This window comes from Sphaerodactylus townsendi, linkage group LG15 (assembly GCF_021028975.2).
Source record: "Sphaerodactylus townsendi isolate TG3544 linkage group LG15, MPM_Stown_v2.3, whole genome shotgun sequence".
Classification (NCBI taxonomy): domain Eukaryota; kingdom Metazoa; phylum Chordata; class Lepidosauria; order Squamata; family Sphaerodactylidae; genus Sphaerodactylus; species Sphaerodactylus townsendi.
In genome coordinates, this window is record NC_059439.1 from 37,963,519 (window position 1) to 37,989,816 (window position 26,298).

Below are 26,298 nucleotides of genomic sequence, written 5' to 3' on the forward strand. Positions count from 1 at the left end.
GGAAGGCAACGTTCAACACCCTGAAAAATCCCAAAGCCAGAAGCTGGAAGAGGCCTACGCAGAGCCGAGTGTAGGAGCAGGCTGCCCTCTGGCGGTACAACAGCCTCCCCACAGCCCTTCGGAGCAAACCATCCAGCGGGGATTTTCCCCACGATGCAGAGATTCTACAGGTCCAGAATATTCTTGTTCCTCACATCATCGGAAACAACGGACCGGACACTCAGAGGGGCTCAGAGGCCTTTTATTGGCGCGATCCTTAAGCTGCCGGGAGTTTCTACTCCTGCTTTTTTTCCCCCGGGAATGAAAAGGCGTGCGAAGATGGCGGGAGAGTCCGTCAAAGCCTGACAGCTTGGAAGGTCGCGACATCTTGTTCCGGCTTGTCTTGCTCCGTGGGATAAATGTGTTAACAGAGCGTGTGTGTTTTCCAGAACACATTAATTAGTGAAAACTGGCAAGTTATTTTCTTGAAATCACAAAGTCAGCCCACACTCGGAACAAGCATGTCCCCAAAAGTGAATAAAAAAACACTTCTCAGCCCCGCCAACTCCAGAGTTTATTTGGGCGCCCAGAGAAGAAAGAGACCGCAAGAAGTGCAATATTTATAAATTTTTATTAAACATCTGTAACGTTGACTGATTGCCAAAAGGTTGTACTCTCTACAAAACAAAAAACAAGGTACTGAAGAGTAATATTCGGAAGACTCCCCCCTCCCACAAAAGCCCTCCCCTGCCAGACTCCGTCACAATAATTCATCTGTCCAGCCAGACAGTCAAATAGAAAACAATTCACACAGCAGAGAAGAAAAGACCCACTAACCCCCCCCCCCCCCGAAAGAACCAATTTACCTTTCATTTCATGTTGGGGTTTTTTGTTTAAAAAGGACCCTCCGCTCCACCCGTGGGGGGTCTCACACACACACACTCTTGCTACCCCCTTCCAGAATGCCCCACGCAGATCCCAATTCACTATCTGCCCCGCCCTCACCCGGACAGCCAGAGTTCTTTCCAGTGGGGGCTCTGGGGGGCAAGCATCGACACGTGATTCAAGTCAGAGAGAAAGGGGGGGGGGTGCCACAAATCTGGAAGATTTTTCTCTAAACCAGGAAAGGAGTGAGGGGGTGCCACAAATCCGGAAGATGGGAGCTGCCATTGGAGGAAGGGGCTGCCGTCGACCCCCCTCGGGCATAATTCCTCCTGAAATACAACAGTCCTACGGCTTTCCTGCTCCCGTCCTGGTGGGGTGTGCCTATCACAACAGACACGCCCATCTGTGCCACAAAAGGTCAACAAACCAAATTATGGTACTTGACACAATCATTTCTGCTTTCCCACGCTCTCTTTGTTTGATACAAACTCCACGAACACACACACACACACACATTCCCACAGGCCCCAACCAACCTTGCTGGGGACGCTCAACCGCACTACACAACACCGTGCGCAGCATTGCCTCACGGACTCCCGAGAAGGTCTCGAGACTCCAATGATCTGCATTGAGAAGCAGCCGTTCCCTCGACAGACTAGGGCCGTGGTGGCGAACCTATGGCACTCCAGATGTTTGTGGACTACAATTCCCATCAGCCCCTGCCAGAATGGGGGGGCTGATGGGAACTGTAGTCCATGAACATCTGGAGTGCCATAGGTTTGCCACCACTGGTCTAGGGCAAATCGGCTCCGGTAGCTGAGGAGCAGAGCCACAGCGAGAGGGAGTTGCTCCGGCAGGCCTGGGGGGAATCGGGCAGATGGGCCTCCTCCTCGTCTCCGCTGTCCCACGGGTCAGGAAATATGCGCTGGCCGGAGGCTGTGGCCAGAATAGGCAGACTGGGGTGGAGGCTGAGAACAGGATGAGGAGAAGAGAGTCAGATGGGAAAGGAGCAGAGTCCAGCTCGACAGGCGCCCAGTCGAGTATCAAAACCCCCTGATCCCATGCACCCCTTTCAGTGCCCTTGTTCCCAGCGGCCAAGGGGTGGCCCAGGGCTAGACTGCCTCAAATGTACAGGCACTGTAAGCACCAGTCAAAAAAGAGGGGCGTAACGGCCACGCCAGGAGCACCTCAGCTGTGAGAGACGTGAAGGAGTGGTCCTCTAGAGCAGGGGTGTCCAACTCTGGGGCTTCAGGCGTTCATGGACTACAATTCCCATCAGCCCCTGCCGGCAGGGGCTGATGGGAATTGTAGTCCATGAACATCTGAAGCCCCAGAGTTGGACACTCCTGCTCTAGAGTAATGGTTGGCCACTCGTGAGACAGGATGCTGGACTAGATGGACACTCACTGGTTTCATCCAGCTGTTTATGTTTTTGTACATTTCCAGATCTGGGAATTCTTGGGCGATGGGGATGATGTTTAATCCACCATGACCCCCACCCCTGTAAAAGCCGGGGATTCACCCGCAAGAGACCCGGGGCCCAGTGAGCAGCAGTGGTGTAGGAGGTTAAGAGCAGGTGCACTCTGATCTGGAGGAACCGGGTTCGATTCCCAGCTCTGCCGCCTGAGCTGTGGAGGCTTCTCTGGGGAATTCAGATTAGCCTGTACACTCCCACACACGCCAGCTGGGTGACCTTGGGCTAGTCACAGCTACTTGGAGCTCTCTCAGCCCCACCCACCTCACAGGGTGTTTGTTGTGAGGGGGGAAGGGCAAGGAGATTGTAAGCCCCTTTGAGTCTCCTGCAGGAGAGAAAGGGGGGATATAAATCCAAACTCTTCTTCTTCTTCTTCCCACCTCAGAGCCTGACCAAGTCAACCAAGAAGCCATTCCCGCCACAAAGCAAGGCGCCTCCTAGAGCAGCAGTACCTGACACCATTGATGCAGTCCTGTAGGGCCTGGAACTGGAGGACGGGCTGCAGGACCGGGCGGGGGCCGCTGCTGGGCGGCTGGGAGGTATCCCAGACGGTGATCAGTCCTTCCGTGCCTCCGCTCACCAGGTATCTCCCACTCCTGTGGTGGAAAGCCCAAGAGCTCCATGCAAGTCTGTCCCAGGACAGGAATAATCTCCTGCAGACGTCACCCTTTCAGTCCCAAACAACACTGCCAGACCAGCAGAGGATATTTTGTGTGGTGTGCCTTCCCCTCCCTTCCCACGGAGACTCCACTTCCCCCCTGAATTCTGCCCCAGGCTTCTCTTGTTCTGTGTTTCATAAGAACATAAGAAAAAGCCAGCTGGATCAGACCAGAGTCCAGCTCTCTGCTACTCGCAGTGGCCCACCAGGTGCCTTTGGGAGCTCACAGGCAGGAGGTGAAAGCAATGGTCTTCTGCTGCTGCTGCTCTGGAGCACCTGGTCTGTTAAGGCATTTGAAACCTCAGATAAAAGAGGATCAAGATTGGTAGCCATAAATCGACTTCTCCTCCATCAATCTGTCCAAGCCCCTTTTAAAGCTATCCAGGTTAGTTCAGTCCACATTGTCCCTGTTCAAACCCAGGAAACCCGGTCTTCAAACCACCCCGATGGGACCACAAACCAAGACAGACACAAGGCAGAGCAGGATGTCAAGAAACAGAATCTAGGTCCAGGGGTGTCCAACTCTGGCCCTCCAGATGTTCACGGACCACAATTCCCATCAGCCCCTGTGGGCGTGGCCAATTGGCTGATAGGAACTGCAGTCCATGAGCATCTGACGCACCAGAGTTGGATACCTCTCATCCAGGCCATCACTTACAGATCCAAGTCGAAGTAGAGTCTCTGGTTGGTGGCCACCGTTCGGCACATGGAGAAGAGGACTTCACCGGGCTGCCGCAGGTCCCAGCAGAGGATCTCTGAGTCCTGCAGGGGTGGGGAGAGACGCAGCTCAACTCGCGCCCTAACAGTCCTAGCCGACTTCAGCGAACGGAGGAGGGTTTCCCCAGCATTATTTTATTTGTTTTACTTAAAACTTTTATTGGTCGCTTTTCTCCCTTGTGGAACTCAAGGCAGCTCACGATGCAAATAAAACAGCAACGATCAAAGCTCATGAAGAGACGACAGCTTAAAAACTCCAATTAGGACTGCAAATAAATAAAAACTCACTCAGTCCAATGTAGTCCTAAGTAAAACCAACTGCAGTGGTCGTTAAAGGGGAGAGGTGAGGAACACCTCCCTGGAGAGAGGCTGTTACATACTCTTGGGGGCTTCCACCAAAAAGGTCCTGTTTTAGCAGTGGCGCAGGAGGTTAAGAGCTCGTGTATCTAATCTGGAGGATCCGGGTTTGATTCCCAGCTCAGCCGCCTGAGCTGTGGAGGCTTATCTGGGGAATTCAGATTAGCCTGTGCACTCCAACACACGCCAGCTGGGTGACCTTGGGCTAGTCATAGCACCCCAGGAGCTCTCTGGCCAGCCCCACCTCAGGGTGTTTGTTGTGAGGAAGAACTAGAGAGATTGTAAGCCCCTTTGAGTCTCCTGCAGAGAGGAGAGAAAGGGGGGATATAAATCCAAAACTCTTCTACTCTTCTTCTTATCTGGGGAATTCAGATTAGCCTGTGCACTCCAACACACGCCAGCTGGGTGACCTTGGGCTAGTCATAGCTTCTCGGGGCTCTCTCAGCCCCACCCACCTCACAGGGTGTTTGTTGTGAGGGGGGAAGGGACAGGAGATTGTAAGCCCCTTTGAGTCTCCTGCAGGAAAGAAAGGGGGGATATAAATCCAAACTCTTCTCTTCTTCGTCTTCTTTTACGTACCCACTGGACAGTAATCAGAGGCAAGGCCCACCACTCCTGGAGAGCGCAGGGTCATTGGCCAATCCCAGGTTCCCTGGCACAACCACACCCCTCACCGCTCTATAAGTCCCGCCTTCAGCCACTCTAAGCCCCACCCCCTCATTCTCCCCCCTCCCGTGGTAAGCCCTTACCTTGCGGCCACCAGTGTATAGATGGAAGCCCTCAGGGGAGAACTGGGCATGAGTGACTCCTCCTCGGTGCCCGTGGAGCAAAGCCAAGGGGTCCCCTTCTGCTCGAGAGTAGAGGCCAACAGTCTTCGAGTAGGAGGCGCAGGCGTAGACCGGCTGGGTGGGGCTGAAGGCGATGCAGGAAATGATGCCGCTCTGCCCTTGCTTCTTTGCTGGGAAGCGGAGAGGGAGGTGCGTTGGTCCACGTGGGCCTCTCCTAGACAGCCAGCGTGGCGTCGTGGTTAAGAGCAGGGGCACTCTAATCTGGAGAACTGGGTTTGATTCCCCGCTCTGCCACTTGAGGAACCAGATTAACTTGTGCACTCCAACAACACATGCCAGCTTGGGCTAGTCACAGTTCTTCGGAGCTCTCTTAATAGGAAGGTGCTCCAAAGGGTGATCACTACTGCACAGAGGACTATCGGCTGCCCTCTCTCCTCCTTGGAAGAACTCTATAGTTCCTGAAGCCTAAAGAAAGCCCAAAATATTCTGAGAGACCCGTCTCATCCAGCACACTCTCTTTTTGAACTGTTACCATCTGGCAGATGATACAGGTCTATCAAAACTAGGACAAAGAGGCTTAGAGACAGCTTCTACTCTAGAGCTGTGGCGATGCTGAACTCCGCGGCTTCGTGTCGATGTGTTTGGGGCTGTGTAGGGATGGGTGGAGGAAGGGGAAAGTGAGGATGGGGTATGAGTCTGGAATTGTGTGCATCGAGGAATGCTGCTGTAAATTTCATTGTGCGTGCACAATGACAATAAAAATGCTTATGTGGGGGGGGGGGTGGGGGGGGGGGGGGGTGGGGGGGGGGGGGGGTGGGGGGGGGGGGGGGTGGGGGGGGGGGGGGGTGGGGGGGGGGGGGGGTGGGGGGGGGGGGGGGTGGGGGGGGGGGGGGGTGGGGGGGGGGGGGGGTGGGGGGGGGGGGGGGTGGGGGGGGGGGGGGGTGGGGGGGGGGGGGGGTGGGGGGGGGGGGGGGTGGGGGGGGGGGGGGGTGGGGGGGGGGGGGGGTGGGGGGGGGGGGGGGTGGGGGGGGGGGGGGGTGGGGGGGGGGGGGGGTGGGGGGGGGGGGGGGTGGGGGGGGGGGGGGGTGGGGGGGGGGGGGGGTGGGGGGGGGGGGGGGTGGGGGGGGGGGGGGGTGGGGGGGGGGGGGGGTGGGGGGGGGGGGGGGTGGGGGGGGGGGGGGGTGGGGGGGGGGGGGGGTGGGGGGGGGGGGGGGTGGGGGGGGGGGGGGGTGGGGGGGGGGGGGGGTGGGGGGGGGGGGGGGTGGGGGGGGGGGGGGGTGGGGGGGGGGGGGGGTGGGGGGGGGGGGGGGTGGGGGGGGGGGGGGGTGGGGGGGGGGGGGGGTGGGGGGGGGGGGGGGTGGGGGGGGGGGGGGGTGGGGGGGGGGGGGGGTGGGGGGGGGGGGGGGTGGGGGGGGGGGGGGGTGGGGGGGGGGGGGGGTGGGGGGGGGGGGGGGTGGGGGGGGGGGGGGGTGGGGGGGGGGGGGGGTGGGGGGGGGGGGGGGTGGGGGGGGGGGGGGGTGGGGGGGGGGGGGGGTGGGGGGGGGGGGGGGTGGGGGGGGGGGGGGGTGGGGGGGGGGGGGGGTGGGGGGGGGGGGGGGTGGGGGGGGGGGGGGGTGGGGGGGGGGGGGGGTGGGGGGGGGGGGGGGTGGGGGGGGGGGGGGGTGGGGGGGGGGGGGGGTGGGGGGGGGGGGGGGTGGGGGGGGGGGGGGGTGGGGGGGGGGGGGGGTGGGGGGGGGGGGGGGTGGGGGGGGGGGGGGGTGGGGGGGGGGGGGGGTGGGGGGGGGGGGGGGTGGGGGGGGGGGGGGGTGGGGGGGGGGGGGGGTGGGGGGGGGGGGGGGTGGGGGGGGGGGGGGGTGGGGGGGGGGGGGGGTGGGGGGGGGGGGGGGTGGGGGGGGGGGGGGGTGGGGGGGGGGGGGGGTGGGGGGGGGGGGGGGTGGGGGGGGGGGGGGGTGGGGGGGGGGGGGGGTGGGGGGGGGGGGGGGTGGGGGGGGGGGGGGGTGGGGGGGGGGGGGGGTGGGGGGGGGGGGGGGTGGGGGGGGGGGGGGGTGGGGGGGGGGGGGGGTGGGGGGGGGGGGGGGTGGGGGGGGGGGGGGGTGGGGGGGGGGGGGGGTGGGGGGGGGGGGGGGTGGGGGGGGGGGGGGGTGGGGGGGGGGGGGGGTGGGGGGGGGGGGGGGTGGGGGGGGGGGGGGGTGGGGGGGGGGGGGGGTGGGGGGGGGGGGGGGTGGGGGGGGGGGGGGGTGGGGGGGGGGGGGGGTGGGGGGGGGGGGGGGTGGGGGGGGGGGGGGGTGGGGGGGGGGGGGGGTGGGGGGGGGGGGGGGTGGGGGGGGGGGGGGGTGGGGGGGGGGGGGGGTGGGGGGGGGGGGGGGTGGGGGGGGGGGGGGGTGGGGGGGGGGGGGGGTGGGGGGGGGGGGGGGTGGGGGGGGGGGGGGGTGGGGGGGGGGGGGGGTGGGGGGGGGGGGGGGTGGGGGGGGGGGGGGGTGGGGGGGGGGGGGGGTGGGGGGGGGGGGGGGTGGGGGGGGGGGGGGGTGGGGGGGGGGGGGGGTGGGGGGGGGGGGGGGTGGGGGGGGGGGGGGGTGGGGGGGGGGGGGGGTGGGGGGGGGGGGGGGTGGGGGGGGGGGGGGGTGGGGGGGGGGGGGGGTGGGGGGGGGGGGGGGTGGGGGGGGGGGGGGGTGGGGGGGGGGGGGGGTGGGGGGGGGGGGGGGTGGGGGGGGGGGGGGGTGGGGGGGGGGGGGGGTGGGGGGGGGGGGGGGTGGGGGGGGGGGGGGGTGGGGGGGGGGGGGGGTGGGGGGGGGGGGGGGTGGGGGGGGGGGGGGGTGGGGGGGGGGGGGGGTGGGGGGGGGGGGGGGTGGGGGGGGGGGGGGGTGGGGGGGGGGGGGGGTGGGGGGGGGGGGGGGTGGGGGGGGGGGGGGGTGGGGGGGGGGGGGGGTGGGGGGGGGGGGGGGTGGGGGGGGGGGGGGGTGGGGGGGGGGGGGGGTGGGGGGGGGGGGGGGTGGGGGGGGGGGGGGGTGGGGGGGGGGGGGGGTGGGGGGGGGGGGGGGTGGGGGGGGGGGGGGGTGGGGGGGGGGGGGGGTGGGGGGGGGGGGGGGTGGGGGGGGGGGGGGGTGGGGGGGGGGGGGGGTGGGGGGGGGGGGGGGTGGGGGGGGGGGGGGGTGGGGGGGGGGGGGGGTGGGGGGGGGGGGGGGTGGGGGGGGGGGGGGGTGGGGGGGGGGGGGGGTGGGGGGGGGGGGGGGTGGGGGGGGGGGGGGGTGGGGGGGGGGGGGGGTGGGGGGGGGGGGGGGTGGGGGGGGGGGGGGGTGGGGGGGGGGGGGGGTGGGGGGGGGGGGGGGTGGGGGGGGGGGGGGGTGGGGGGGGGGGGGGGTGGGGGGGGGGGGGGGTGGGGGGGGGGGGGGGTGGGGGGGGGGGGGGGTGGGGGGGGGGGGGGGTGGGGGGGGGGGGGGGTGGGGGGGGGGGGGGGTGGGGGGGGGGGGGGGTGGGGGGGGGGGGGGGTGGGGGGGGGGGGGGGTGGGGGGGGGGGGGGGTGGGGGGGGGGGGGGGTGGGGGGGGGGGGGGGTGGGGGGGGGGGGGGGTGGGGGGGGGGGGGGGTGGGGGGGGGGGGGGGTGGGGGGGGGGGGGGGTGGGGGGGGGGGGGGGTGGGGGGGGGGGGGGGTGGGGGGGGGGGGGGGTGGGGGGGGGGGGGGGTGGGGGGGGGGGGGGGTGGGGGGGGGGGGGGGTGGGGGGGGGGGGGGGTGGGGGGGGGGGGGGGTGGGGGGGGGGGGGGGTGGGGGGGGGGGGGGGTGGGGGGGGGGGGGGGTGGGGGGGGGGGGGGGTGGGGGGGGGGGGGGGTGGGGGGGGGGGGGGGTGGGGGGGGGGGGGGGTGGGGGGGGGGGGGGGTGGGGGGGGGGGGGGGTGGGGGGGGGGGGGGGTGGGGGGGGGGGGGGGTGGGGGGGGGGGGGGGTGGGGGGGGGGGGGGGTGGGGGGGGGGGGGGGTGGGGGGGGGGGGGGGTGGGGGGGGGGGGGGGTGGGGGGGGGGGGGGGTGGGGGGGGGGGGGGGTGGGGGGGGGGGGGGGTGGGGGGGGGGGGGGGTGGGGGGGGGGGGGGGTGGGGGGGGGGGGGGGTGGGGGGGGGGGGGGGTGGGGGGGGGGGGGGGTGGGGGGGGGGGGGGGTGGGGGGGGGGGGGGGTGGGGGGGGGGGGGGGTGGGGGGGGGGGGGGGTGGGGGGGGGGGGGGGTGGGGGGGGGGGGGGGTGGGGGGGGGGGGGGGTGGGGGGGGGGGGGGGTGGGGGGGGGGGGGGGTGGGGGGGGGGGGGGGTGGGGGGGGGGGGGGGTGGGGGGGGGGGGGGGTGGGGGGGGGGGGGGGTGGGGGGGGGGGGGGGTGGGGGGGGGGGGGGGTGGGGGGGGGGGGGGGTGGGGGGGGGGGGGGGTGGGGGGGGGGGGGGGTGGGGGGGGGGGGGGGTGGGGGGGGGGGGGGGTGGGGGGGGGGGGGGGTGGGGGGGGGGGGGGGTGGGGGGGGGGGGGGGTGGGGGGGGGGGGGGGTGGGGGGGGGGGGGGGTGGGGGGGGGGGGGGGTGGGGGGGGGGGGGGGTGGGGGGGGGGGGGGGTGGGGGGGGGGGGGGGTGGGGGGGGGGGGGGGTGGGGGGGGGGGGGGGTGGGGGGGGGGGGGGGTGGGGGGGGGGGGGGGTGGGGGGGGGGGGGGGTGGGGGGGGGGGGGGGTGGGGGGGGGGGGGGGTGGGGGGGGGGGGGGGTGGGGGGGGGGGGGGGTGGGGGGGGGGGGGGGTGGGGGGGGGGGGGGGTGGGGGGGGGGGGGGGTGGGGGGGGGGGGGGGTGGGGGGGGGGGGGGGTGGGGGGGGGGGGGGGTGGGGGGGGGGGGGGGTGGGGGGGGGGGGGGGTGGGGGGGGGGGGGGGTGGGGGGGGGGGGGGGTGGGGGGGGGGGGGGGTGGGGGGGGGGGGGGGTGGGGGGGGGGGGGGGTGGGGGGGGGGGGGGGTGGGGGGGGGGGGGGGTGGGGGGGGGGGGGGGTGGGGGGGGGGGGGGGTGGGGGGGGGGGGGGGTGGGGGGGGGGGGGGGTGGGGGGGGGGGGGGGTGGGGGGGGGGGGGGGTGGGGGGGGGGGGGGGTGGGGGGGGGGGGGGGTGGGGGGGGGGGGGGGTGGGGGGGGGGGGGGGTGGGGGGGGGGGGGGGTGGGGGGGGGGGGGGGTGGGGGGGGGGGGGGGTGGGGGGGGGGGGGGGTGGGGGGGGGGGGGGGTGGGGGGGGGGGGGGGTGGGGGGGGGGGGGGGTGGGGGGGGGGGGGGGTGGGGGGGGGGGGGGGTGGGGGGGGGGGGGGGTGGGGGGGGGGGGGGGTGGGGGGGGGGGGGGGTGGGGGGGGGGGGGGGTGGGGGGGGGGGGGGGTGGGGGGGGGGGGGGGTGGGGGGGGGGGGGGGTGGGGGGGGGGGGGGGTGGGGGGGGGGGGGGGTGGGGGGGGGGGGGGGTGGGGGGGGGGGGGGGTGGGGGGGGGGGGGGGTGGGGGGGGGGGGGGGTGGGGGGGGGGGGGGGTGGGGGGGGGGGGGGGTGGGGGGGGGGGGGGGTGGGGGGGGGGGGGGGTGGGGGGGGGGGGGGGTGGGGGGGGGGGGGGGTGGGGGGGGGGGGGGGTGGGGGGGGGGGGGGGTGGGGGGGGGGGGGGGTGGGGGGGGGGGGGGGTGGGGGGGGGGGGGGGTGGGGGGGGGGGGGGGTGGGGGGGGGGGGGGGTGGGGGGGGGGGGGGGTGGGGGGGGGGGGGGGTGGGGGGGGGGGGGGGTGGGGGGGGGGGGGGGTGGGGGGGGGGGGGGGTGGGGGGGGGGGGGGGTGGGGGGGGGGGGGGGTGGGGGGGGGGGGGGGTGGGGGGGGGGGGGGGTGGGGGGGGGGGGGGGTGGGGGGGGGGGGGGGTGGGGGGGGGGGGGGGTGGGGGGGGGGGGGGGTGGGGGGGGGGGGGGGTGGGGGGGGGGGGGGGTGGGGGGGGGGGGGGGTGGGGGGGGGGGGGGGTGGGGGGGGGGGGGGGTGGGGGGGGGGGGGGGTGGGGGGGGGGGGGGGTGGGGGGGGGGGGGGGTGGGGGGGGGGGGGGGTGGGGGGGGGGGGGGGTGGGGGGGGGGGGGGGTGGGGGGGGGGGGGGGTGGGGGGGGGGGGGGGTGGGGGGGGGGGGGGGTGGGGGGGGGGGGGGGTGGGGGGGGGGGGGGGTGGGGGGGGGGGGGGGTGGGGGGGGGGGGGGGTGGGGGGGGGGGGGGGTGGGGGGGGGGGGGGGTGGGGGGGGGGGGGGGTGGGGGGGGGGGGGGGTGGGGGGGGGGGGGGGTGGGGGGGGGGGGGGGTGGGGGGGGGGGGGGGTGGGGGGGGGGGGGGGTGGGGGGGGGGGGGGGTGGGGGGGGGGGGGGGTGGGGGGGGGGGGGGGTGGGGGGGGGGGGGGGTGGGGGGGGGGGGGGGTGGGGGGGGGGGGGGGTGGGGGGGGGGGGGGGTGGGGGGGGGGGGGGGTGGGGGGGGGGGGGGGTGGGGGGGGGGGGGGGTGGGGGGGGGGGGGGGTGGGGGGGGGGGGGGGTGGGGGGGGGGGGGGGTGGGGGGGGGGGGGGGTGGGGGGGGGGGGGGGTGGGGGGGGGGGGGGGTGGGGGGGGGGGGGGGTGGGGGGGGGGGGGGGTGGGGGGGGGGGGGGGTGGGGGGGGGGGGGGGTGGGGGGGGGGGGGGGTGGGGGGGGGGGGGGGTGGGGGGGGGGGGGGGTGGGGGGGGGGGGGGGTGGGGGGGGGGGGGGGTGGGGGGGGGGGGGGGTGGGGGGGGGGGGGGGTGGGGGGGGGGGGGGGTGGGGGGGGGGGGGGGTGGGGGGGGGGGGGGGTGGGGGGGGGGGGGGGTGGGGGGGGGGGGGGGTGGGGGGGGGGGGGGGTGGGGGGGGGGGGGGGTGGGGGGGGGGGGGGGTGGGGGGGGGGGGGGGTGGGGGGGGGGGGGGGTGGGGGGGGGGGGGGGTGGGGGGGGGGGGGGGTGGGGGGGGGGGGGGGTGGGGGGGGGGGGGGGTGGGGGGGGGGGGGGGTGGGGGGGGGGGGGGGTGGGGGGGGGGGGGGGTGGGGGGGGGGGGGGGTGGGGGGGGGGGGGGGTGGGGGGGGGGGGGGGTGGGGGGGGGGGGGGGTGGGGGGGGGGGGGGGTGGGGGGGGGGGGGGGTGGGGGGGGGGGGGGGTGGGGGGGGGGGGGGGTGGGGGGGGGGGGGGGTGGGGGGGGGGGGGGGTGGGGGGGGGGGGGGGTGGGGGGGGGGGGGGGTGGGGGGGGGGGGGGGTGGGGGGGGGGGGGGGTGGGGGGGGGGGGGGGTGGGGGGGGGGGGGGGTGGGGGGGGGGGGGGGTGGGGGGGGGGGGGGGTGGGGGGGGGGGGGGGTGGGGGGGGGGGGGGGTGGGGGGGGGGGGGGGTGGGGGGGGGGGGGGGTGGGGGGGGGGGGGGGTGGGGGGGGGGGGGGGTGGGGGGGGGGGGGGGTGGGGGGGGGGGGGGGTGGGGGGGGGGGGGGGTGGGGGGGGGGGGGGGTGGGGGGGGGGGGGGGTGGGGGGGGGGGGGGGTGGGGGGGGGGGGGGGTGGGGGGGGGGGGGGGTGGGGGGGGGGGGGGGTGGGGGGGGGGGGGGGTGGGGGGGGGGGGGGGTGGGGGGGGGGGGGGGTGGGGGGGGGGGGGGGTGGGGGGGGGGGGGGGTGGGGGGGGGGGGGGGTGGGGGGGGGGGGGGGTGGGGGGGGGGGGGGGTGGGGGGGGGGGGGGGTGGGGGGGGGGGGGGGTGGGGGGGGGGGGGGGTGGGGGGGGGGGGGGGTGGGGGGGGGGGGGGGTGGGGGGGGGGGGGGGTGGGGGGGGGGGGGGGTGGGGGGGGGGGGGGGTGGGGGGGGGGGGGGGTGGGGGGGGGGGGGGGTGGGGGGGGGGGGGGGTGGGGGGGGGGGGGGGTGGGGGGGGGGGGGGGTGGGGGGGGGGGGGGGTGGGGGGGGGGGGGGGTGGGGGGGGGGGGGGGTGGGGGGGGGGGGGGGTGGGGGGGGGGGGGGGTGGGGGGGGGGGGGGGTGGGGGGGGGGGGGGGTGGGGGGGGGGGGGGGTGGGGGGGGGGGGGGGTGGGGGGGGGGGGGGGTGGGGGGGGGGGGGGGTGGGGGGGGGGGGGGGTGGGGGGGGGGGGGGGTGGGGGGGGGGGGGGGTGGGGGGGGGGGGGGGTGGGGGGGGGGGGGGGTGGGGGGGGGGGGGGGTGGGGGGGGGGGGGGGTGGGGGGGGGGGGGGGTGGGGGGGGGGGGGGGTGGGGGGGGGGGGGGGTGGGGGGGGGGGGGGGTGGGGGGGGGGGGGGGTGGGGGGGGGGGGGGGTGGGGGGGGGGGGGGGTGGGGGGGGGGGGGGGTGGGGGGGGGGGGGGGTGGGGGGGGGGGGGGGTGGGGGGGGGGGGGGGTGGGGGGGGGGGGGGGTGGGGGGGGGGGGGGGTGGGGGGGGGGGGGGGTGGGGGGGGGGGGGGGTGGGGGGGGGGGGGGGTGGGGGGGGGGGGGGGTGGGGGGGGGGGGGGGTGGGGGGGGGGGGGGGTGGGGGGGGGGGGGGGTGGGGGGGGGGGGGGGTGGGGGGGGGGGGGGGTGGGGGGGGGGGGGGGTGGGGGGGGGGGGGGGTGGGGGGGGGGGGGGGTGGGGGGGGGGGGGGGTGGGGGGGGGGGGGGGTGGGGGGGGGGGGGGGTGGGGGGGGGGGGGGGTGGGGGGGGGGGGGGGTGGGGGGGGGGGGGGGTGGGGGGGGGGGGGGGTGGGGGGGGGGGGGGGTGGGGGGGGGGGGGGGTGGGGGGGGGGGGGGGTGGGGGGGGGGGGGGGTGGGGGGGGGGGGGGGTGGGGGGGGGGGGGGGTGGGGGGGGGGGGGGGTGGGGGGGGGGGGGGGTGGGGGGGGGGGGGGGTGGGGGGGGGGGGGGGTGGGGGGGGGGGGGGGTGGGGGGGGGGGGGGGTGGGGGGGGGGGGGGGTGGGGGGGGGGGGGGGTGGGGGGGGGGGGGGGTGGGGGGGGGGGGGGGTGGGGGGGGGGGGGGGTGGGGGGGGGGGGGGGTGGGGGGGGGGGGGGGTGGGGGGGGGGGGGGGTGGGGGGGGGGGGGGGTGGGGGGGGGGGGGGGTGGGGGGGGGGGGGGGTGGGGGGGGGGGGGGGTGGGGGGGGGGGGGGGTGGGGGGGGGGGGGGGTGGGGGGGGGGGGGGGTGGGGGGGGGGGGGGGTGGGGGGGGGGGGGGGTGGGGGGGGGGGGGGGTGGGGGGGGGGGGGGGTGGGGGGGGGGGGGGGTGGGGGGGGGGGGGGGTGGGGGGGGGGGGGGGTGGGGGGGGGGGGGGGTGGGGGGGGGGGGGGGTGGGGGGGGGGGGGGGTGGGGGGGGGGGGGGGTGGGGGGGGGGGGGGGTGGGGGGGGGGGGGGGTGGGGGGGGGGGGGGGTGGGGGGGGGGGGGGGTGGGGGGGGGGGGGGGTGGGGGGGGGGGGGGGTGGGGGGGGGGGGGGGTGGGGGGGGGGGGGGGTGGGGGGGGGGGGGGGTGGGGGGGGGGGGGGGTGGGGGGGGGGGGGGGTGGGGGGGGGGGGGGGTGGGGGGGGGGGGGGGTGGGGGGGGGGGGGGGTGGGGGGGGGGGGGGGTGGGGGGGGGGGGGGGTGGGGGGGGGGGGGGGTGGGGGGGGGGGGGGGTGGGGGGGGGGGGGGGTGGGGGGGGGGGGGGGTGGGGGGGGGGGGGGGTGGGGGGGGGGGGGGGTGGGGGGGGGGGGGGGTGGGGGGGGGGGGGGGTGGGGGGGGGGGGGGGTGGGGGGGGGGGGGGGTGGGGGGGGGGGGGGGTGGGGGGGGGGGGGGGTGGGGGGGGGGGGGGGTGGGGGGGGGGGGGGGTGGGGGGGGGGGGGGGTGGGGGGGGGGGGGGGTGGGGGGGGGGGGGGGTGGGGGGGGGGGGGGGTGGGGGGGGGGGGGGGTGGGGGGGGGGGGGGGTGGGGGGGGGGGGGGGTGGGGGGGGGGGGGGGTGGGGGGGGGGGGGGGTGGGGGGGGGGGGGGGTGGGGGGGGGGGGGGGTGGGGGGGGGGGGGGGTGGGGGGGGGGGGGGGTGGGGGGGGGGGGGGGTGGGGGGGGGGGGGGGTGGGGGGGGGGGGGGGTGGGGGGGGGGGGGGGTGGGGGGGGGGGGGGGTGGGGGGGGGGGGGGGTGGGGGGGGGGGGGGGTGGGGGGGGGGGGGGGTGGGGGGGGGGGGGGGTGGGGGGGGGGGGGGGTGGGGGGGGGGGGGGGTGGGGGGGGGGGGGGGTGGGGGGGGGGGGGGGTGGGGGGGGGGGGGGGTGGGGGGGGGGGGGGGTGGGGGGGGGGGGGGGTGGGGGGGGGGGGGGGTGGGGGGGGGGGGGGGTGGGGGGGGGGGGGGGTGGGGGGGGGGGGGGGTGGGGGGGGGGGGGGGTGGGGGGGGGGGGGGGTGGGGGGGGGGGGGGGTGGGGGGGGGGGGGGGTGGGGGGGGGGGGGGGTGGGGGGGGGGGGGGGTGGGGGGGGGGGGGGGTGGGGGGGGGGGGGGGTGGGGGGGGGGGGGGGTGGGGGGGGGGGGGGGTGGGGGGGGGGGGGGGTGGGGGGGGGGGGGGGTGGGGGGGGGGGGGGGTGGGGGGGGGGGGGGGTGGGGGGGGGGGGGGGTGGGGGGGGGGGGGGGTGGGGGGGGGGGGGGGTGGGGGGGGGGGGGGGTGGGGGGGGGGGGGGGTGGGGGGGGGGGGGGGTGGGGGGGGGGGGGGGTGGGGGGGGGGGGGGGTGGGGGGGGGGGGGGGTGGGGGGGGGGGGGGGTGGGGGGGGGGGGGGGTGGGGGGGGGGGGGGGTGGGGGGGGGGGGGGGTGGGGGGGGGGGGGGGTGGGGGGGGGGGGGGGTGGGGGGGGGGGGGGGTGGGGGGGGGGGGGGGTGGGGGGGGGGGGGGGTGGGGGGGGGGGGGGGTGGGGGGGGGGGGGGGTGGGGGGGGGGGGGGGTGGGGGGGGGGGGGGGTGGGGGGGGGGGGGGGTGGGGGGGGGGGGGGGTGGGGGGGGGGGGGGGTGGGGGGGGGGGGGGGTGGGGGGGGGGGGGGGTGGGGGGGGGGGGGGGTGGGGGGGGGGGGGGGTGGGGGGGGGGGGGGGTGGGGGGGGGGGGGGGTGGGGGGGGGGGGGGGTGGGGGGGGGGGGGGGTGGGGGGGGGGGGGGGTGGGGGGGGGGGGGGGTGGGGGGGGGGGGGGGTGGGGGGGGGGGGGGGTGGGGGGGGGGGGGGGTGGGGGGGGGGGGGGGTGGGGGGGGGGGGGGGTGGGGGGGGGGGGGGGTGGGGGGGGGGGGGGGTGGGGGGGGGGGGGGGTGGGGGGGGGGGGGGGTGGGGGGGGGGGGGGGTGGGGGGGGGGGGGGGTGGGGGGGGGGGGGGGTGGGGGGGGGGGGGGGTGGGGGGGGGGGGGGGTGGGGGGGGGGGGGGGTGGGGGGGGGGGGGGGTGGGGGGGGGGGGGGGTGGGGGGGGGGGGGGGTGGGGGGGGGGGGGGGTGGGGGGGGGGGGGGGTGGGGGGGGGGGGGGGTGGGGGGGGGGGGGGGTGGGGGGGGGGGGGGGTGGGGGGGGGGGGGGGTGGGGGGGGGGGGGGGTGGGGGGGGGGGGGGGTGGGGGGGGGGGGGGGTGGGGGGGGGGGGGGGTGGGGGGGGGGGGGGGTGGGGGGGGGGGGGGGTGGGGGGGGGGGGGGGTGGGGGGGGGGGGGGGTGGGGGGGGGGGGGGGTGGGGGGGGGGGGGGGTGGGGGGGGGGGGGGGTGGGGGGGGGGGGGGGTGGGGGGGGGGGGGGGTGGGGGGGGGGGGGGGTGGGGGGGGGGGGGGGTGGGGGGGGGGGGGGGTGGGGGGGGGGGGGGGTGGGGGGGGGGGGGGGTGGGGGGGGGGGGGGGTGGGGGGGGGGGGGGGTGGGGGGGGGGGGGGGTGGGGGGGGGGGGGGGTGGGGGGGGGGGGGGGTGGGGGGGGGGGGGGGTGGGGGGGGGGGGGGGTGGGGGGGGGGGGGGGTGGGGGGGGGGGGGGGTGGGGGGGGGGGGGGGTGGGGGGGGGGGGGGGTGGGGGGGGGGGGGGGTGGGGGGGGGGGGGGGTGGGGGGGGGGGGGGGTGGGGGGGGGGGGGGGTGGGGGGGGGGGGGGGTGGGGGGGGGGGGGGGTGGGGGGGGGGGGGGGTGGGGGGGGGGGGGGGTGGGGGGGGGGGGGGGTGGGGGGGGGGGGGGGTGGGGGGGGGGGGGGGTGGGGGGGGGGGGGGGTGGGGGGGGGGGGGGGTGGGGGGGGGGGGGGGTGGGGGGGGGGGGGGGTGGGGGGGGGGGGGGGTGGGGGGGGGGGGGGGTGGGGGGGGGGGGGGGTGGGGGGGGGGGGGGGTGGGGGGGGGGGGGGGTGGGGGGGGGGGGGGGTGGGGGGGGGGGGGGGTGGGGGGGGGGGGGGGTGGGGGGGGGGGGGGGTGGGGGGGGGGGGGGGTGGGGGGGGGGGGGGGTGGGGGGGGGGGGGGGTGGGGGGGGGGGGGGGTGGGGGGGGGGGGGGGTGGGGGGGGGGGGGGGTGGGGGGGGGGGGGGGTGGGGGGGGGGGGGGGTGGGGGGGGGGGGGGGTGGGGGGGGGGGGGGGTGGGGGGGGGGGGGGGTGGGGGGGGGGGGGGGTGGGGGGGGGGGGGGGTGGGGGGGGGGGGGGGTGGGGGGGGGGGGGGGTGGGGGGGGGGGGGGGTGGGGGGGGGGGGGGGTGGGGGGGGGGGGGGGTGGGGGGGGGGGGGGGTGGGGGGGGGGGGGGGTGGGGGGGGGGGGGGGTGGGGGGGGGGGGGGGTGGGGGGGGGGGGGGGTGGGGGGGGGGGGGGGTGGGGGGGGGGGGGGGTGGGGGGGGGGGGGGGTGGGGGGGGGGGGGGGTGGGGGGGGGGGGGGGTGGGGGGGGGGGGGGGTGGGGGGGGGGGGGGGTGGGGGGGGGGGGGGGTGGGGGGGGGGGGGGGTGGGGGGGGGGGGGGGTGGGGGGGGGGGGGGGTGGGGGGGGGGGGGGGTGGGGGGGGGGGGGGGTGGGGGGGGGGGGGGGTGGGGGGGGGGGGGGGTGGGGGGGGGGGGGGGTGGGGGGGGGGGGGGGTGGGGGGGGGGGGGGGTGGGGGGGGGGGGGGGTGGGGGGGGGGGGGGGTGGGGGGGGGGGGGGGTGGGGGGGGGGGGGGGTGGGGGGGGGGGGGGGTGGGGGGGGGGGGGGGTGGGGGGGGGGGGGGGTGGGGGGGGGGGGGGGTGGGGGGGGGGGGGGGTGGGGGGGGGGGGGGGTGGGGGGGGGGGGGGGTGGGGGGGGGGGGGGGTGGGGGGGGGGGGGGGTGGGGGGGGGGGGGGGTGGGGGGGGGGGGGGGTGGGGGGGGGGGGGGGTGGGGGGGGGGGGGGGTGGGGGGGGGGGGGGGTGGGGGGGGGGGGGGGTGGGGGGGGGGGGGGGTGGGGGGGGGGGGGGGTGGGGGGGGGGGGGGGTGGGGGGGGGGGGGGGTGGGGGGGGGGGGGGGTGGGGGGGGGGGGGGGTGGGGGGGGGGGGGGGTGGGGGGGGGGGGGGGTGGGGGGGGGGGGGGGTGGGGGGGGGGGGGGGTGGGGGGGGGGGGGGGTGGGGGGGGGGGGGGGTGGGGGGGGGGGGGGGTGGGGGGGGGGGGGGGTGGGGGGGGGGGGGGGTGGGGGGGGGGGGGGGTGGGGGGGGGGGGGGGTGGGGGGGGGGGGGGGTGGGGGGGGGGGGGGGTGGGGGGGGGGGGGGGTGGGGGGGGGGGGGGGTGGGGGGGGGGGGGGGTGGGGGGGGGGGGGGGTGGGGGGGGGGGGGGGTGGGGGGGGGGGGGGGTGGGGGGGGGGGGGGGTGGGGGGGGGGGGGGGTGGGGGGGGGGGGGGGTGGGGGGGGGGGGGGGTGGGGGGGGGGGGGGGTGGGGGGGGGGGGGGGTGGGGGGGGGGGGGGGTGGGGGGGGGGGGGGGTGGGGGGGGGGGGGGGTGGGGGGGGGGGGGGGTGGGGGGGGGGGGGGGTGGGGGGGGGGGGGGGTGGGGGGGGGGGGGGGTGGGGGGGGGGGGGGGTGGGGGGGGGGGGGGGTGGGGGGGGGGGGGGGTGGGGGGGGGGGGGGGTGGGGGGGGGGGGGGGTGGGGGGGGGGGGGGGTGGGGGGGGGGGGGGGTGGGGGGGGGGGGGGGTGGGGGGGGGGGGGGGTGGGGGGGGGGGGGGGTGGGGGGGGGGGGGGGTGGGGGGGGGGGGGGGTGGGGGGGGGGGGGGGTGGGGGGGGGGGGGGGTGGGGGGGGGGGGGGGTGGGGGGGGGGGGGGGTGGGGGGGGGGGGGGGTGGGGGGGGGGGGGGGTGGGGGGGGGGGGGGGTGGGGGGGGGGGGGGGTGGGGGGGGGGGGGGGTGGGGGGGGGGGGGGGTGGGGGGGGGGGGGGGTGGGGGGGGGGGGGGGTGGGGGGGGGGGGGGGTGGGGGGGGGGGGGGGTGGGGGGGGGGGGGGGTGGGGGGGGGGGGGGGTGGGGGGGGGGGGGGGTGGGGGGGGGGGGGGGTGGGGGGGGGGGGGGGTGGGGGGGGGGGGGGGTGGGGGGGGGGGGGGGTGGGGGGGGGGGGGGGTGGGGGGGGGGGGGGGTGGGGGGGGGGGGGGGTGGGGGGGGGGGGGGGTGGGGGGGGGGGGGGGTGGGGGGGGGGGGGGGTGGGGGGGGGGGGGGGTGGGGGGGGGGGGGGGTGGGGGGGGGGGGGGGTGGGGGGGGGGGGGGGTGGGGGGGGGGGGGGGTGGGGGGGGGGGGGGGTGGGGGGGGGGGGGGGTGGGGGGGGGGGGGGGTGGGGGGGGGGGGGGGTGGGGGGGGGGGGGGGTGGGGGGGGGGGGGGGTGGGGGGGGGGGGGGGTGGGGGGGGGGGGGGGTGGGGGGGGGGGGGGGTGGGGGGGGGGGGGGGTGGGGGGGGGGGGGGGTGGGGGGGGGGGGGGGTGGGGGGGGGGGGGGGTGGGGGGGGGGGGGGGTGGGGGGGGGGGGGGGTGGGGGGGGGGGGGGGTGGGGGGGGGGGGGGGTGGGGGGGGGGGGGGGTGGGGGGGGGGGGGGGTGGGGGGGGGGGGGGGTGGGGGGGGGGGGGGGTGGGGGGGGGGGGGGGTGGGGGGGGGGGGGGGTGGGGGGGGGGGGGGGTGGGGGGGGGGGGGGGTGGGGGGGGGGGGGGGTGGGGGGGGGGGGGGGTGGGGGGGGGGGGGGGTGGGGGGGGGGGGGGGTGGGGGGGGGGGGGGGTGGGGGGGGGGGGGGGTGGGGGGGGGGGGGGGTGGGGGGGGGGGGGGGTGGGGGGGGGGGGGGGTGGGGGGGGGGGGGGGTGGGGGGGGGGGGGGGTGGGGGGGGGGGGGGGTGGGGGGGGGGGGGGGTGGGGGGGGGGGGGGGTGGGGGGGGGGGGGGGTGGGGGGGGGGGGGGGTGGGGGGGGGGGGGGGTGGGGGGGGGGGGGGGTGGGGGGGGGGGGGGGTGGGGGGGGGGGGGGGTGGGGGGGGGGGGGGGTGGGGGGGGGGGGGGGTGGGGGGGGGGGGGGGTGGGGGGGGGGGGGGGTGGGGGGGGGGGGGGGTGGGGGGGGGGGGGGGTGGGGGGGGGGGGGGGTGGGGGGGGGGGGGGGTGGGGGGGGGGGGGGGTGGGGGGGGGGGGGGGTGGGGGGGGGGGGGGGTGGGGGGGGGGGGGGGTGGGGGGGGGGGGGGGTGGGGGGGGGGGGGGGTGGGGGGGGGGGGGGGTGGGGGGGGGGGGGGGTGGGGGGGGGGGGGGGTGGGGGGGGGGGGGGGTGGGGGGGGGGGGGGGTGGGGGGGGGGGGGGGTGGGGGGGGGGGGGGGTGGGGGGGGGGGGGGGTGGGGGGGGGGGGGGGTGGGGGGGGGGGGGGGTGGGGGGGGGGGGGGGTGGGGGGGGGGGGGGGTGGGGGGGGGGGGGGGTGGGGGGGGGGGGGGGTGGGGGGGGGGGAACACCCTGTGAGGTAGGTGGGGCTGAGAGAGCTCAGAAGAGCTGTCACTAGCCCAAGGTCACCCAGCTGGCATGTGTGGGAGTGCACAGGCTAATCTGAATTCCCCAGAGAAGCCTCCACAGCTCAGGCGGCAGAGCTGGGAATCAAACCCGGTTCCTCCAGATTAGATACACGAGCTCTTAACCTCCTACGCCACTGCTGCTCCTGAGAAGAAGAGTTTGGATTTGTACCCCACCTTTTTCTCCTGTAAAGAGACTAAGGTGGCTTACAAGCTCCTTTTCACAACAGGCACCTTGTGAGGCAGGTGGGGCTGAGAGAATTCTGGAGAACTGTGACTAGCCCAAGGTCACCCAGCAGGAATGTAGGAGTGCGGAAACACACCTGGCTCACCAGATAAGCCTCTGTTGCTCAGGTGGAGGAGTGGGGAATCAAACCCAGTTCTCCAGATTAGAATCCACCTGCTCTAAACCACCACACCACGCTGGCTGGCTCTCAAGGCATTATATCCAAAAGCCCCACCCACTGCTCATGCTGTAAGAAAGGTTGTGGCCAAAGGGTTGGGAGAAGAGGTGGACAGAGTAAATAATTACAGAGACGCCAAGAAATGGGGGAAGTGCCACAGAAACGTGCAGGAGACCTGGAACAGAACCCACAACGTTGCGGGGGTATGTGTGTTGCTTGACTTCAATAAGGAAATGCAGGCCAATGAAAATATGATCAAGCACTAACATTCATGAAAGGAGATACAGAAAAACAAGAACGCAGCAACCTTCGGTTTGCAAGACCAGAGATTCCGCAAATTTAGGCAGATCATGGGTCAGTGCTCGGCTCTGGGGGTCTTTCTGATTGCCCCTTTGGGGTCAGGAAATAATTTTCCTCCAGGCTACACTGACCAGGAACTTTGGTCAAAAGTCTTCCTCTGGGCATGGAACGAGGGCAGAGTGGGAGGTAGTTGTGAATTTCCTGTTGTGCAGGAGGTTGGACTGGATGGCCCTTGGGCCTTGAGGCCCCTTCCAGCTCCATGTTTTTATGGTTCTCACCTAACTGTTATGCAGATTCTCTGAAATGGAGCAAGACTCTTAACAACTGGACAGTCTAGAGGTTGCCTTAAGTCAGAAGGGACCTGACAGCATAGAACACACCAAGAACAGAAGGAAGACGGTGAAATGAGGAAGAGGCATGCCTGAAAGCGAATGTACCGTCTCTAAAGTGGGAGGGGATAAGGAGCAAGATAGGGTTGCCAACTCTGGGTTGGGAAATTCCTGCAGATTTGGGGAGGGCAACCTGGGGGAGAGTGGGGTGTAGGAAGGGGAACACCCCAGAAGAGTGTAATGGCAGAGTGGTGTAGTGGCTAGGAGCAGGTAAACTCTGATCTGGAGGAACCGGGTTTGATTCCCCGCTCTGCCGCTTGAGCTGTGGAGGCTTCTCTGGGGAATTCAGATTAGCCTGTGCCCTCCCACACACGCCAGCTGGGTGACCTTGGGCTAGTCACAGCTTCTCGGAGCTCTCTCAGCCCCACCTACCTCACAGGGTGTTTGTTGTGAGGGGGGGAAGGGCAAGGAGATTGTCAGCCCCTTTGAGTCTCCTGCAGGAGAGAAAGGGGGGATATAAATCCAAACTCTTCTTCTCCTCCTTCTCCTTCTCCTCCTTCTCCTCCTCCTTCTCCTCCTCCTCCTCCTCCACCTTCTTCTTCTTCTTCTTCTTCTCCTTCTTCTCCTTCTTCTCCTTCTTCTTGCAGTCTACCTTCCAAGGCAGCCATTCGCAGGGGGCTCCTTCACACCCACTCACTGCCTGCCTGTGCCCCTTTTCTGTGCCCGGCTCAAAACCCTTAAACCACCCCCCCCCCCACACACACACACTGCTAACCATCGTCACTGGCACTGCCTGCAGCCCCTTCCCTGATGGCACTGAGCAGTCTGGGAGCCTGGGGGGGGGGGGTATTCTCAAGGGAGCAGGCAGAGAAAGGGCATATTGGGGGGGGGGGTCATCAGTGCTGGGTCCCGGTAACTACCCCACTTAAGGGGATACTAACGCCAGCCCTGCTGCGCGTGTACACTGAAGCTGCTGTAGACCTTCACAAGAATAAATAACCCTTTCCTGCCCTTTGGCAGAGGGCACCCATACTCACTGCTACTGGACTGGCGGACGGGAACCAAATGCAGCAGGGACTGTTTTCCTAGCAGGAAGAGAGAGAAAAGCAAGATGTCAACTCCAAGTTGGGAGATTCCCGGAGATTTGGTGGTGGGGCCTGGGAGGGCAGGGCTGGGGGGGAGGAGGGAGGGAGGGAGGAGGGGCAATGACATAAGCCGCTTTGAGGAGAAAAGTGTGATATAAGCAGTGGTGGGATCCAAAAATTTTAGTAACAGGTTCCCATGGTGATGGGATTCAAACTGTGGCGTAGCGCCAATGGGGCTGGGTGGGACACGACGGGGGCGTGGCCAGGCATTTCGGGGCAGGGCATTCCTGGGCGGGGCTGTGGCAAGGATGCAGCCGCTGCGCCGGTCCTTGGGTGGGAAATGAATGGATGCAGGCGCAGGCTGCCACGCACGCCGGTGCATCTCTTGCTACACTGCTTCAAGTTCTGCGCTCTACTGCTGAGAGGAGGGGCTTAACTAAGGCCAAAATCACATGGCAAAATCACCCATTAGTAACCCCCTCTCGGCACACACAAATAATTAGTAACCTACTCTCGGGAACCTGTGAGAACCTGCTAGATCCCACCTCTGGATATAAGGTTCTAAAGTCTATATGAAAGGGCCCCTCCGCCCCAAAGCTCACCCTAATTAGATCAGCTGCCACGTTTGTTCTCCCCTGACAGGCTGAGCCCAAAACGTGGTCTCTTTTCTGGCCCGGCACACGCGGCTGCTTCCCAGGGCGCTTTCACTTCCCCTGCAAAGCCCCCCACGCGTCCTTCCTCCCTTCCCTTCACCCCTCTGCCAGGCCAACAGACGGAAGCGGTTGGTCGATTCGTCCTGTGCACATTGCACGGGTCTATGCGCTGCACAGCCAGTATTTTACGAGGACGCTGCAGAGGTCTCTGGGGCGCCCCTCTTGCTCTGCCACCTGTGCCAGTCCTGCCTGAAGCCCAGAACGTGTGTGCGCAAACCCCCTTCCTCTGGTGATCATTTCAGAACAACCAGAACAATCTCAACCACTCTGCAGCTACACAAGTCCGCTTGAAAGTTCTTTGTTTACATCCTCGCAACCCTGTTAAAAAAGGACCGCGTGACCGATTCAGCCCTCTGGCATCACTAAGATTCACACTGCCTGCCTTCCTTCCTTCACAGCAAGACAGGAGTCCAACAGATGTAGATTTTTCACCACATCCGCAATTCTGTACCTGTTGGTTTCCTGTCTGTTGTGCAAAAAAGGAAAAGCCCCATCACACTTGTGGAAGATTACTGCTGCTAGTGTTTTAATGTTTAATTTATTTATTGTTTTAACTTAAACTATTTGTGGTATTCAAATGCTGATTGTTTTGTGAACCGCCCTGAGCCCTTCGGGGGTAGGGTGGTCTATTAAATAATAATAATAATAATAATAATAATAATAATAATAATAATAATAATAATAATAAGAAGAAGAAGAAGAAGAAGAAGAAGAAGAAGAAGAAAGAAGAAAGAAGAAAGAATAATAATAATAATAATAATAATAAGAAGAAGAAGAAGAAGAAGAAGAAGAAGAAGAAGAAGAAGAACAAGAACAAGAAGAACAAGAACAAGAACAAGAACAAGAACAAGAACAAGAAGACAGTTTCAGAGGGCGGTTGTGTCAGTTTGCTGGAGAATACCTAGTTGCCATAGTCCTTAGCGACCAAAGAGATTTTTGGGGTACAAACTTTCGAGAGTCAAAGGTTTCTAAGGTGCTACTGAACTCTGTCCTAGTTGTAAAGCTAATTAATTAATTGCTTTTAAGGAGCCACAGGACTTTTCTTCTGGAGTTTGCCTGCTGCAGAGGAGAGAAGGACGCCAGCTCTCTACCAGCATGGCGTCACGGTTAGACTATTGGGTTCAAATCCCCTATCTGCCATAGAAGCTTGCTGGGTGACCTATCTCAAGCTAGCCTACCTCACAGGAATGTTGTGAGGACAAAATGGAGGAGAACGGCCGAGCTGCTTTGAGTTCCTGTTGTGGAAGAAGGCAAAGTCTAAATGAAGTAAACAAATAAACACCAGGACAAGGAGAAACAGCAATTCCTGAGTGTTTGCTTAAGGCAGTATTTGCAGCCGCATCTGTGAACTGACATTCTCGCTTGCTTGCCATTGGCTTGCAGAGGGCCGGGGACTCGGGGTTGCAGGAAGGGGCACTCTGAGATTGCCTACTTACTGCATGGGCAGGTGGGCTCACGGGGGCCGTTCTTCAAGTCCCTCTTCCACCTTTCCCGGAGTGTGGGAGACCTCTCCTGCAGAGGCCAGGCAGCCAGAAGATCCTCACCCCCCTGAAACCAAAACAGAGAGGAATGCCGGACCGGCTCTGCAGTGACTTAGTTTCTACAACATCTGCAGAGCTTGGCAAATAAATCTTGTTCACCAACGAATATGTCAATTCCTTTCACGCAGGGATACCCAGCCTATGATCTTACAGCGCTCACAAATCCCATACACAGGAGAGCCTATATGCTGGCTAGATTTAACATCATGCCATCTCCGCTACATAGAGGAAGACTTAAAGGTCTTCCAAGCGAGAAGAGGTTCTGTACCTGTAGCATAGGACAGCTGGATTTCATCCCACACATCCTCCTGAACTGCTTATTACCGTGTTTCCCCGAATATAAGTCAGTGTCTTATATTAATTTTTGCTCCCAAAGATGCGCTATGTCTTATTTTCAGGGGATGTCTTATTTTTCTGTATTCTGTTCGTCGGGCATGCTTCCAAACAAAAACTTTGCTATGTCTTACTTTCGGGGGATGCCTTATATTTCGCACTTCAGCAAAACCTCTACTATGTCTTATTTTTCGGGGATGTCTTATATTAGGGGAAACAGGGTATACCAAGAACTCTGATCCAGTCTGTTATCCCAAGCCATAGACTCTATGATTGATTGTACTGAATCAGATAAAGTAGTTACGCTTTTAAATTGCCAGGATTTTCATCATTGCCTTATAGTGGCAAAGTTTTTGTCAGAAGTTTGTAAACTGAATGTATGACAAACGCGAAGTTTTATACTATTCGCTTTTTAACTGGAACTGTATTTTTATACTATTGTGTATACGCCAATAAAGGCTTATTGAATTGACTTAGTTTCTCAACCCGGGTGCATCATACTGGGAACTTACCAGGTTATAGGGTTGCCAGCTGTGGTCTGGGGAGTTTATTTACTTATTTACTTATTTACTTATTTACTTATTTACTTATTTACTTATTTATACATACATACATACATACATACATACATACATACATACATACATACATACATACATACATACTTTGAGCTTCTATACCGCCCCGTCCCCGAAGGGCTCTGGGCGGTGTACAGCATATAATAAATACAATCATAAAATCATCATAAATTGGCTAAAACTTATAAAAGCAGCGGAGACTATCTAAACATTAACACTTAAAATAAAGCATAAATAAAAGCATGGGTAACGTCCGATACCTAATATCAAATCCTCCTCCCAAAGGAGGAACGGCAGATCCCCTCAGATGTTATAGGCCCAGGTGTAG

General features: G+C 75.4%; 1 protein-coding gene across 1 annotated transcript in view; it reads right to left on the minus strand.

Annotated features, from left to right (window-relative positions):
• Positions 1–591: 591 nt before the first annotated feature.
• The window catches only part of WRAP53 (WD repeat containing antisense to TP53), a 29,764-nt gene continuing 4,057 nt past the window's right edge, over positions 592–26,298 (minus strand). The window contains exons 2-7 of the mRNA XM_048516841.1: positions 24,955–25,066; positions 22,658–22,805; positions 4,820–5,186; positions 3,655–3,758; positions 2,791–2,934; positions 592–1,832 (exon numbers count right to left, since the gene is read on the minus strand). Coding sequence (XP_048372798.1) covers positions 1,658–1,832; positions 2,791–2,934; positions 3,655–3,758; positions 4,820–5,186; positions 22,658–22,805; positions 24,955–25,066 — 1,050 coding nt within the window. The 3' untranslated portion in view covers positions 592–1,657. The remainder of the gene's footprint in view (positions 1,833–2,790; positions 2,935–3,654; positions 3,759–4,819; positions 5,187–22,657; positions 22,806–24,954; positions 25,067–26,298) is intronic.